This window comes from Pseudorasbora parva, chromosome 23, assembly GCF_024679245.1.
Source record: "Pseudorasbora parva isolate DD20220531a chromosome 23, ASM2467924v1, whole genome shotgun sequence".
NCBI lineage: Eukaryota > Metazoa > Chordata > Actinopteri > Cypriniformes > Gobionidae > Pseudorasbora > Pseudorasbora parva.
In genome coordinates, this window is record NC_090194.1 from 37,628,710 (window position 1) to 37,641,651 (window position 12,942).

Here is a 12,942-nt window from a genome sequence, read left to right on the forward strand (position 1 = left end):
TATGATCGACAGAAGGAACTGAATCCATAATGTATTCATGAGACGTTCTGCACGGTTTCACACAGTCTTAATTAGCATGTTTATAGCAAATACATTAAAATAAATGAATTATTTAAAAAGATGCTTGCTTTAAACACCATCTTTATTTATTATTCCTTGGGATATTTTCTCAGCCTCACTCGTGGAGTCGATGAGGAGATAAACCGCATGAATATTGATCTGGAGACACTCTGAGGATACGGAGCGTGTTTTACGTCGGATGATGGCGAGCGCCGGATGGATCATAACTGTGGCGGATCACTGTGCGCTTTAAGACCAGACGATTGTAATTTCATGTAACTGGGTCACCAAGCCTGAGAATTACAATATCACCAGCTTACTGTGCTTTCACCCTCTCACAGGAGATTGACCTCAAAGCCTGTCAAGAACGACCCGTCCCGCTCATCGTTCACACCAGAATCATAAGAAAATTACTGTCATTTGGAAACACTCTCAGTTTTGGTTTATTAGATGTGTGTGTGAGACGCTGTTAGTATAACAGACACGTTCTGATTGATCACATCCCTAAAGCAGAGAGACTAAACGCAGATCAGACTCTCTCTTTTTTACAGCAGCATATCCTTTAAGTCCTGTAAGTGGACTTGTTTGTTCGGCTCATCCCCGAGATGCTCGATTGGATTGAGATCTGGGGAATCTGGAGGCCGAGTCGACGCCTCAAACTGGTCGTTGTGCTCCTCAAACCATTCCTGAAGCATCTGTGCTTTGTGTCAGGAGCATTATCCTGCTGGAAGAGCCACAGCCGCCAGAATACCGTTTCCATCAAAGGCTGAACATGGTCTCAGCAATGCTTAGGTAGGTGGAGCGTGTCAAAGTAACATCCACATGGATGGAGGACCCAAGGTTTCCCAGCAGAACATTGGCCAAAGCATCACACTGCCTCCGCCGGCTCGCCTTCTTCCCATAGTGCATCCTGGGGCCATGTGTTCCCCAGGTAAGCCACACACACACACACACACACACCCGGCCATCCACGTGATGTAAAAGAACACGTGATTCCTCAGACCAGGCCACCTTCTTCCATTGCTCCGTGGTCCAGTTCTGATGCTTACGTACCACTGTTGGTGCTTTTGGCGGGGTCAGGGGTCAGCATGGGCAAAAATCTAAAAATAAAGCTAAATCGATTTTTTTTTTACAGACATGCATTTAACAAAATTATTAAAAATGTATTTAAAATGTTAGTTGAGTTGAGTGTGATTGCGGGATACTGACGGATCAAACCAGAAAGAGGCTTCTAAGCTGACAGGACTACAGTTCCCATGATGCCTCAGTGATTTGGGTTTCAGAGGGACTACAGTTCCCATGATGCCTCAGTGATTTGGGTTTCAGAGGGACTCAAACCTTTCATCGGCAGACTCCTCTTGGGCAGATCCAGGCTGCCGCTCTTCTTCTCTCCGGCTCCGTGTCTCTTACCTGCGGATCACAGTGCACACGTCAGCATCTCAACACCAGTGTGTGTGTGTGAGAGAGAGAGAGAGAGAGAGAGAGAGAGTATGTGTGTGAGAGTATGTGTGAGAGTATGTGTGTGTGTCTGTGTGTGTGTGTGTGTCTGTGTGTCTGTCTGTCTGTGTGTGTGAGAGTATGTGTGTGTGAGAGTATGTGTCTGTGAGAGAGTATGTGTGTGTGTGTCTGTGTGTGTGTGTGAGTATGTGTGTGTGAGAGTATGTGTCTGTGTGTGTGTGTGAGAGAGTATGTGTGAGAGTATGTGTGTGTGTGTGAGTATGTGTGTGTGAGTATGTGTGTGTGTGTGAGTATGTGTGTGTGAGTATGTGTGAGAGAGTATGTGTGTGTGAGTATGTGTGAGTGTGTGCGTGCGTGTGTGTCTGTGTCTGTGTGTGTGTGTGTGTGTGTGTGTGTGTGTGTGTGTGTGTGTGTGTGAGTATGTGTGAGAGTGTGTGTGAGAGTGTGTGTGAGAGTGTGTGTAAGAGTGTGTGTGTGTGTGTGTCTGTGAGAGTGTGTGTGAGAGTGTGTGTAAGAGTGTGTGTGTGTCTGTGTGTGTGAGTATGTGTGTGAGTATGTGTGTGAGTATGTGTGTGAGAGTGTGTGTGAGAGTGTGTGTAAGAGTGTGTGTGTGTGTGTCTGTGTGTGTGTCTGTGTGTGTGTGTGTGTGTGTGTGTGTGTGTGTGTGTGTGTGTGAGTATGTGTGAGAGTGTGTGTGAGAGTGTGTGTGAGTGTGTGTGTGAGAGTGTGTGTGTGTGTGTCTGTGTGTGTGTCTGTGTGAGAGTATGTGTGTGTGTGTGTGTGTGTGTGTGTGTGTGTGTGTGTGTGTGTGTGTGTGTGTGTGTGTGTGTGTGTGTGTGTGGCGGTGGGCGTCGACTGGGAGTAAATCGAGTGTGTGAGACTGACTTACAGTAACAGCATATGAAGGATTGGACACTTACACTGATGGAACCATTCTTCTGCACCGCAGCCATGAAACACAACACACACATTTACACAGAACCTTTACTGTATTTACACATCTTAAACATATGCACGCTACAGAAGCTGTGGAGGTCAACAAGAGGTCAATAAGAATAGTTTTGTTTGTTAAGAAATTAATACTTTTATTAATAAATGCAATTCATATTTAATCATTAAGTCATTTTACTTTTTTAAAGGAACTGTAAGTTAATGTATTTCAATGAATCATAAAATGGCCCTGATGTGTCTCTAGACATTAATAAATCATGTTAACTTTAAACACTTCTATCACTGACGACAGTAGTCCGGCAGGATATTGTCATTATAAAGTTGTTGTTGCAGCTCAGCTGATGTTGATGATGTCATGTTGTGTTTTGGCCTGAAGCTCCGCCCTCCACCTATCGACCAATCACGAGTCAGTAGTGTTTGGGGTTGCCAGATCTGCTCTAGTTACCACAGCTGCAGATCTACAAACGTTCCTGCTGATCCTGCAGCCAATCTGGCAACCTCGAGTCAGGAGGAGGGGGAGGGGGAGGGGGAGACACCGCTCTACAGCCATTGCAGTACTAGTATTGGCCACAATCTTACACACACTTCCTTTAAAGGTTTAGTTCACTCAAAAATTAAAATGATGTCATTAATTACTCCTGAGGAGTAATAATTAATTATTGAAGATGAACGAAGGTCTGACGGGTGTCCAACGACATGAGGGCGAGTCATTAATGACATCATTTTCATTTGGGTGAACTAACCCTTTAAGGGTAAAGTAACTAAATGACAGTAAGTGACGTCTTAGTGATGAGTCGCTGACCTTTGCTCGTCCGTCCGCTGAAGCAGTCCGACTCCTCCTTCTTCTTATGGTGACCTGCTGACCGTGCGCTGTGATTGGCCGTCTGAATTTGGGACTTTTCGGCTCCGGGAACCTCCTTGTGCACGTGATAGGAGAGATTACGCAGAATACACACACAGTTCTCCACCGACTGCAAAAGCAGGAGAGAAACGAAACACACCGGACAAATATGACTTCAGAGAGCAGGAAAATACACCTTTTGGAAATCATTAATATCATAATTTAGTCATTACTATTATTATTATTAAAGTAAATTAAAAAACAAAAAACTAAATACTACTACTACTAATATAAATTATATTTATAAACTGAATAGTATTAATAATAATAATAATAATAATTATTATATTAATATTATTCAATTTAAACTAATAACCTAAAAATATTATTATTATTATTATTATTATTATTATTATTATTATGTTGTTGTAGTGAGTTATTATTATTATTATTATTTTTATTATTATTATTATGTTTAATTTAAGTAATATATTAAAATAAACATTTATAGAATTCATAATTTATTTATAATAATAATATTTATTATTATTATTATTATTATTATTATTATTATTATTATTATTATTATATTATAGTTGTTTTTTTAAGTTTATTAAATTATTAATTAATTAAACTTAAATAATAATACTCATTATCAAATTAATAATATTTATTATTACAAATATTTTTGTTGTTGTTATGGAATTATTATTTTTAATTTTACTTAAATAATCATATTAAATTAAAATTAAACTAAATTAATAATAATAATAATAATAATAATAATAATAATAATAATAATAATAATAATAATAATAAATAGTTGTTAAATGAAAAAATATGAATTATATTTATAATTATTCTTATAGGGAGTTTTAATTTAATTATTATAATGGTTTCATTTTACTTTAATAATATTAAATAAAAACGGATAATATGTCACATACACACAAAGGAAATGGTGTGAGGACTCAAGTGCAGGAAAATGATAATTTATTTACAACAAATAAAACATAAATACAAAACAAAACCCACGAGGGGGAAAACATAAACTAGAAAATACATAAACTGAAACTAAACACACACCACGTGGACGTCACAGAGGACCGAGAGACGTAGACGAGACAAGGATACGAGACAGACTGACAAACACAAGGAGATTATAAAGGGACGAAATCAAGAGGAACAGGTGCGAGAAATCAACACTAATCAGATAACAAGGGGGAGGGGTCAGGACACAACCCACATACAAGACAGGACAGGCATCTGACATTATGATAATAATAATAATAATAATAAATTATTGTTTCATTTTATTATTGATATATTATATTTCTAATTATTAAACAAAAAAATTAAACAATCAATAATAATAGTAACATTAATTATTTATCCGATTCATTCGATTTAGTTTAATTTCAAAGTAATAATAGTGAGTTCAGTTTATAGTTCCTATTGTTTCATAGTTTCTGGCTCATCAGTTTTCTTTATGGGCTGTGATATTTCCGTGTGGTGTGAGCAGTGCGCGGATCAGCAGCCGTGCCGTGACCTGGATTTAGATTTAAATTCTTACTTTGTTGTTGACGTCTCTCTTGGCGACAGCGGAGTAAAGCGCGTGCAGAAGCGCGTCCACGAGCCCCTCACACTCGCGCAGACTCTGCCGCGCCTCCGCTCCGTCTGAACTCACGTTCCTGCACACACACACACACACACACACACACACACACACACACACACACACGCACACACACACGCACACACACACGCACACACACACACAGTGGCGTAGCATCAAATTTTGGGCCCTGGGTACAAACCATCTTGCTGGGCCCCGTACCAAATACCATAGTGATACTAATGGGTGGGGTATTGCATATTTATCATAAAAACACTTAATAAATACTTAACATAAACAAAATAAGCCACACTCTGATTAATGTGTAGAAAACTGACTTCTAAGGGGCCCCCCTGCCTTGGGACCTGGGTACTCGGTACCCTTTACCCCCCCAGTGCGATGCCCCTGCACACACACACACACACACACACACAATCCTGCACAAAATGCTCTTCTTACTTAGGAATTTTGAGTTGTGTCTAAATATCTAAACAAACAAAAGGAAATCCCGCACACTATCAATATTTGCAAAAAATCCAAAACTTTTTGATTTTTGACCTTCATCAGACCTGTGAAGGTGATGAGACCGAAACGTTGCTAATCAATTTTTATTTTTATTTTTTGCAAGTATTGATAGTGTGCGGGTTTTCCTTCGTCCTGCTCCTCTCTATCACCAACAGCTGTGCGGTGGTAATTGTGTTCTAGTCTAAATATCTGACAATTCTTAAATCAAGATACAGATACGTAAAACGATATGTAGATTTATTAATTTTTTTGTTGAAAATAAAATCAAAATGACGAGAGTTTTTGCTTAAAATAAGATAAATAATCTGCCAATGGGGTGAGAAAAATAATCTTAATTCAAACAGAAAACAAGATTATTTTTCTCACCCCATTGGCAGATTTATTTATCTTATTTTAAGCAAAAACTCTCTTCATTTAGAGTTATTTTTCCCCAAAACAAGATAATTTGTACTTGTCTAGTAAATGTTTCTTAATGTAAGAATTTTTAGATATTTTGACTAGAAACAAGACAATATTACTAAGCAAGAAAAGCATTTTTTGCAGTGTTAGAAGAGTATTTTGAGCTCCTGCTAATCCTGCCGCAGGGATTAAACGTCAAAGGGAATTGTGCTTAAAAAGAGCTCGGCTCCGATCGAACCTCAGACATCCAGAAGTGTTCTTGAAGACCGTGTTCCACTCGGGGTCTCCGGGTCGGGCCGGGTCGTTCGGGTCTCCTCTCAAACCCGAATGAGGGATAATAATCTCATCCGTCAGCGTCTGCAGGCCCAGGTTAATGACGATCATCTTCAGAGGCTCATGGGACGACAGATTCCAGAGCGTTCCTGAAACATTAGGACACTTCGCTCACAATAATTCACAATTACAGGCGCTGCACTGCTAAAAATGCTCTTCTTACTTAGACCTTACTTAGCCTTGTTTCTAGTCAAAATATCTAAAAATTCTTACATTAAGAAACATTTACAAGACAAGTAAAAATTATTGTCTTGTTTTGGGGAAAAATAACTCAAAATGAAGAGAGTTTTTGCTTAAAATAAAAACTCTCTTCATTTTGAGTTATTTTTCCCCAAAATAAGACAATAATTTTTACTTGTCTAGTAAATACTCTTAGAAGAAAAGGTTCTATCAGCGCTACGTATTTGGAACCCCTAAAAGTTTCTATATAGAGCCCTTTTTAAGTGCCAAAAGGGTTCTTTCTTGCCATTATAGAACCTTTTATGCTAAAAAGGTTTAAAAAAAAACATTTAAAGTCAACTCCAAAGAACCTTTTATACTAAAAAGGTTCTATAATGACAAGAAAGAACCCTTTTGGCACTTAAAAAGGGCTCTATATAGAAACTTTTAGGGGTTCCAAATACGTAGCGCTGATAGAACCTTTTCTTCTAAGAGTAAATACTTCTTGTTTTAAGATTTTTTAGATATTTGGTCTAGAAACAAGACAAAAATACTAAGTAAGAAAAGCATTTGTGGCAGTGTGGTTTGATTTACAAGTAAAACTCAGGCATGGGTTATCTGACGGGTCAAGGCAAGACACTAGAGAATGATAAGTGAACAAACCTTCAGATTATAGATGGGGATAAAACTGCAGTAAACTTTACATGACGCATTGAATACTGCAAAAAGTGTTAAAACATTATTCCAATGTAAATCAGCTGTTTTCTGTGTGAAATATATTGAAAATTAATTTATTCCTGTGATCAAAGCTGAACTTATTTGATTAGAAACACAGTAAAAATCATGAAATATTCCTCCAGTGTAAATCATCAGTTCTCTGTGTGAATATATAGTAAAGTGTGATTTATTCCTGTGATCATAATCATCATTACTCCAGTCTTCAGAGTCACATGATCCTTCACTAATCATTCTCAGATGAGGATCTGATGATCAACACACACACACACACACACACACACACACACACACACACACACACACACACACACACACACACACACACACACACACTCTAAAAAGTGTTGGGCTAAACCAGTGGTTCTCAAACCTGTCCTGGGGACCCCTCACCACTGCACATTTTGCATGTCTCCCTCATCAAAAACACACCTGATTCAAATCATCAGCTCATTAGTAGAGACTCTAAGATTTGAATTGGGTGTCTGATGAGGGAGACATGCAAAATGTGCAGTGGTAAGGGGTCCCCAGGACAGGTTTGAGAACCACTGGGCTAAACAACCCAATTTGGGTTGAAAATGGACAAACCCAGAAATTGGGTTGTTTGAACCCACTGAATAGACCAATTCAAAGAACCCAATTTCTGGAGCCCCCACAAAAAATAGCCCCACTTATAATACTTTTCACCAGCCGCCACTGTATCACAAACACCCTTTTAAGACCCAGAAAATTATAAGAATGTGTTCTCATCTCATGCAGCAGACGTAGAAGAGGTCCAGTCAAAACACTGCATCTGGAACTGCATGAGAGAATAATATGAGCCGAATAATTTCCCGTTGCAAGTCACAGCATATTGACATGCATCGGTACTCTTGAAAGCCTTCAAGTGATCTCCACTGTATGGGGAGGGGTTATGTACAAGATATATATAATAATGGGCGAAAGAAAATTGGGGGTAACAAATCGGAGCCTAAAGCCCCGTTTCCACCAGAATTACCCGGAACAATTTGTACCAGGAAAGTTTTTACAGGAACTTTTCTCCCCCCAGACCTGCAGCTGTCTGCGTTTCCACCGCGATCTAAAGTCCCGTAAAGATTAGACAGATTAGTCCGGTGATGTAGGACTGCGCGCGACTGCTCCTCAAGTCAGTGACGGACAGTAATCATTTTTGTGTGTACCGATTGAAAGATTTAGTGGACTGTTTACATGAGACGTTATCTAAACCGATCTGGTGTTTACATGTGATGACTTTCAATCGCAATCATTTTGTCACATGCAGTTTCTCTGCCACATCAAAATGTCGCCGCCGTTTTCTCCAGCAGCTGGAGTGTGTTAACTGTAGCCAGAGCAACTCTTAACGGCCACCAGGACTAATTCAGTATTATATAAGCTATTTATCTGTTGTAAAGTGTAATAATCATCTCAGAAAGGAAGAAAAAAATTCTTCTGTCAGGCGCAGTTAAAGTAAAAACTGCCTGGGGCAATATACGCTGTGTCATTACTCCAACATTATCTTCATAACTTATATTATCATAACATAACTCAGAAAAATGAGCTTTCCTCTCGTCAACATGAGCGCGGCGCAGTCACATCATGTAAGGACGCACACTTATAGTAATCGGTCAGGTCGTTTACATGGTGAAAAAAAGACTGTAAAAAAATGAATAACGAGTATTGAAGAGATTCAAGCTGTGCTGCTTTTGCTGGTTATGTATCGGTTTACTAAAGAGGTCATTAACAACGACAGAAAAGAGCACTAATATGCAGATTCAGCAGCATGCAGCATATTCAGAAAGCTTGTAAAGCTAGATTTAAAATGATTAAGCTATTACGGACACTGAACGCGAGATGGCTGAGACGAACGCGCGCCATCAGACAGAGAGCAAGACTGATATTTACTGAACGTAGACCGAACTTCACAAAAGACTTTTAAAAATGCCGGTTGAAATAAAATACTGCTTGAGCTAAACCAATCAGCATGTTCAGCGCCCAAGTCCCGCCCTCGAAAGTTCCTGAACTTTGAAAAAGTACTACCTCACAAGCAGGGCCGTTTGGAGGGGGAAATATTTACCCGGAACTTCATTTAGACCCTGGTTCCTGCGGTCTAAACACACCGAGTACCACCCAAAGTTCCTGGGTAAAGTTCCTGCGGTCGAAACGTGGCTTAAAATATAAATGCTCTCTCTCATTCAAATGGGCAGTTTGGGCGGCCACCGAGCGAGATCGGTCGTAAATATGGCGGCGTTCTATTTGGAAGTGACGTAGGTGGCATCTATGAATAGTAGTGCATCATGATTTCCACAACAATATTAGGCAGCAAAACCTTTCTTGCTTTTGTTTTTGCATGCTTATTGAAAAGTCGTGCACATGCATGCGGATGTGAACCTGTGACCAGCTCTCGGACTTCCACGTCGTTGGATTTCCTCAGCAGTCTCAGCAGCGCCGGAATCCCGTCCGAATTCTTGATGGCCACCTTGTTGAAGTTGTCTCTGCCGAAGGAGATGTTTCTCAGCGCGCCGCAGGCCTTACGATGGACCTCGGGTTTGGGATGGTCCAGGAGCTCCACCAGAACCGGGATCCCTCGGAGCTGCCGGACGTCCTGCTTGACCTTATCATTCTCGTAGCAGAGATGCTGCAGATATGCGGCGGCGTTGGACTTTACCGGGTCCATTGGGTGGCTCAGCATGGCGATAACCTCTCGTAGATTCGGATCCCTCCACCGCGGGTCCTTCCGGATGGTGTCGAGGCTTACCATGCTGGCGCGTTTCTGCGGCAAGAGCGTCCTGTACAGATCCTGGAAATACGAATTTGGTAACGGCCCGATGTCATCCGCCGTGAGGTCCAAACTCTGCCTCATATGATGGATTGCATGGCTTGGTACACCGGAGAGCAAATCTACGCCATCCTGCTCCGCTTTTGGAGCGCCACCTCGAACAAAACTATCCCGGTGCAGCGGCAAAGTGTAGCAATTCTCTGGTAAATAGCTCCTGGCAGGAAGGCTGGGAAACGCCGGATGGTACGGGAACCCATGCAGGAGTGTCATGTGACTGGTAAGAGTGCCGTACAGAGCCGATTGGTCCTTGGGATTTTCGTGTGTAAGGTCAGATGTCACGCTGGCCTCCGGATGGGGGGGTAGAACCGCACACACATCTTCCTTCTCGATGGAGGCTTCAGGACGCGGCTGAGCATCCGGAGACATCGTCTGCAACTCGTCCAACCCTTCCGATGAACTCTCCTATAGGGGAACAGTCAAAATACACACAAGATTTGAGGAATCTCAAATAACCCATTAAACGTCAAAGTATGATGCAATCATTTAGGAAATTTCTCCTTATATAAAACATTTTTGGGATAATTTGAGTCAAGAGCCCTAGAGTTATATGTAGAGCCCCACTGAAGGGTTCTTTAATATTGAGTCATGAACCCTAGTTCTATATAGAGCCCCACTGAAGGGTTCTTTAATATTGAGTCACGAACCCTAGAGTTCTATATAGAGCTCCACTGAAGGGTTCTTTAATATTGAGTCATGAACCCTAGAGTTATATGTAGAGCCCCACTGAAGGGTTCTTTAATATTGAGTCATGAACCCTAGTTCTATATAGAGCTCCACTGAAGGGTTCTTTAATATTGAGTCAAGAGCCCTAGAGTTATATGTAGAGCCCCACTGAAGGGTTCTTTAATATTGAGTAATGAACCCTAGTTCTATATAGAGCCCCACTGAAGGGTTCTTTAATATTGAGTCACGAACCCTAGAGTTCTATATAGAGCTCCACTGAAGGGTTCTTTAATATTGAGTCAAGAGCCCTAGAGTTATATGTAGAGCCCCACTGAAGGGTTCTTTAATATTGAGTCATGAACCCTAGTTCTATATAGAGCCCCACTGAAAGGTTCTTTAATATTGAGTCACGAACCCTAGAGTTCTATATAGAGCTCCACTGAAGGGTTCTTTAATATCGAGTCATGAACCCTAGAGTTCTATATAGAGCCCCACTGAAGGGTTCTTTAATATTGAGTCACGAACCCTAGAGTTTTATATAGAGCTCCACTGAAGGGTTCTTTAATATTGAGTCACGAACCCTAGAGTTCTATATAGAGCCCCACTGAAGGGTTCTTTAATATTGAGTCACGAACCCTAGAGTTCTATATAGAGCTCCACTGAAGGGTTCTTTAATATTGAGTCACGAACCCTAGAGTTCTATATAGAGCCCCACTGAAGGGTTCTTTAATATTGAGTCATGAACCCTAGAGTTCTATATAGAGCTCCACTGAAGGGTTCTTTAATATTGAGTCATGAACCCTAGAGTTCTATATAGAGCCCCACTGAAGGCTTCTTTAATATTGAGTCACGATCCCTAGAGTTCTATATAGAGCTCCACTGAAGGGTTCTTTAATATTGAGTCACGAACCCTAGAGTTCTATATAGAGCCCCACTGAAGGGTTCTTTAATATTGAGTCACGAACCCTAGAGTTCTATATAGAGCTCTACTGAAGGGTTCTTTAATATTGAGTCACGAACCATAGAGTTCTATATAGAGCTCCACTGAAGGGTTCTTTAATATTGAGTCATGAACCCTAGAGTTCTATATAGAGCTCCACTGAAGGGTTCTTTAATATTGAGTCACGAACCCTAGAGTTCTATATAGAGCTCCACTGAAGGGTTCTTTAATATTGAGTCACGAACCCTAGAGTTCTATATAGAGCTACACTGAAGGGTTCTTTGATATTGAGTCACGAACCCTAGAGTTCTATATAGAGCTCCACTGAAGGGTTCTTTGATATTGAGTCACGAACCCTAGAGTTCTATATAGAGCTCCACTGAAGGGTTCTTTGATATTGAGTCACGAACCCTAGAGTTCTATATAGAGCTCCACTGAAGGGTTCTTTGATATTGAGTCACGAACCCTAGAGTTCAATATAGAGCTCCACTGAAGGGTTCTTTGATATTGAGTCACGAACCCTAGAGTTCTATATAGAGCTACACTGAAGGGTTCTTTGATATTGAGTCATGAACCCTAGAGTTCTATATAGAGCTCCACTGAAGGGTTCTTTGATATTGAGTCACGAACCCTAGAGTTCTATATAGAGCTCCACTGAAGGGTTCTTTGATATTGAGTCACGAACCCTAGAGTTCTATATAGAGCTCCACTGAAGAGTTCTTTGTTATTGAGTCATGAACCCTAGAGTTCTATATAGAGCCCCACTGAAGGGTTCTTTAATATTGAGTCACGAACCCTAGAGTTCTATATAGAGCTCAACTGAAGAGTTCTTTGTTATTGAGTCATGAACCCTAGAGTTCTATATAGAGCTCCACTGAAGGGTTCTTTGATATTGAGTCATGAACCCTAGAGTTCTATATAGAGCTCCACTGAAGGTTTCTTTGATATTGAGTCATGAACCCTAGAGTTCTATATAGAGCTCCACTGAAGGGTTCTTTAATATTGAGTCACGAACCCTAGAGTTCTATATAGAGCTCCACTGAGAGGTTCTTTAATATTGAGTCATGAACCCTAGAGTTCTATATAGAGCCCCACTGAAGGGTTCTTTAATATTGAGTCATGAACCCTAGAGTTCTATATAGAGCTCCACTGAAGGGTTCTTTTATATTGAGTCACGAACCCTAGAGTTCTATATAGAGCCCCACTGAAGGGTTCTTTGATATTGAGTCACGAACCCTAGAGTTCTATATAGAGCCCCACTGAAGGGTTCTTTGATATTGAGTCACGAACCCTAGAGTTCTATATAGAGCTCCACTGAAGGGTTCTTTAATATTGAGTCACGAACCCTAGAGTTCTATATAGAGCCCCACTGAAGGGTTCTTTAATATTGAGTCATGAACCCTAGAGTTCTATATAGAGCTCAACTGAAG

The 12,942-nt window shown here is 40.5% G+C and overlaps 1 protein-coding gene across 3 annotated transcripts in view; it reads right to left on the minus strand.

The window, feature by feature from the left end:
• The window catches only part of arvcfa (ARVCF delta catenin family member a), a 48,119-nt gene that overhangs the window by 19,721 nt on the left and 15,456 nt on the right, over nt 1-12,942 (minus strand). Inside the window, exons 4-9 of one of the 3 annotated variants that reach the window (XM_067433975.1) lie at nt 9,462-10,308; nt 6,088-6,271; nt 4,884-5,001; nt 3,272-3,440; nt 2,439-2,456; nt 1,399-1,470 (exon numbers count right to left, since the gene is read on the minus strand). In XM_067433975.1, the coding sequence (XP_067290076.1) occupies nt 1,399-1,470; nt 2,439-2,456; nt 3,272-3,440; nt 4,884-5,001; nt 6,088-6,271; nt 9,462-10,308 (1,408 nt within the window). Of the gene's footprint in view, nt 1-1,398; nt 1,471-2,438; nt 2,457-3,271; nt 3,441-4,883; nt 5,002-6,087; nt 6,272-9,461; nt 10,312-12,942 lie in introns of all 3 variants that reach the window. The other 2 variants (XM_067433974.1, XM_067433976.1) reach the window with 2 other exon arrangements.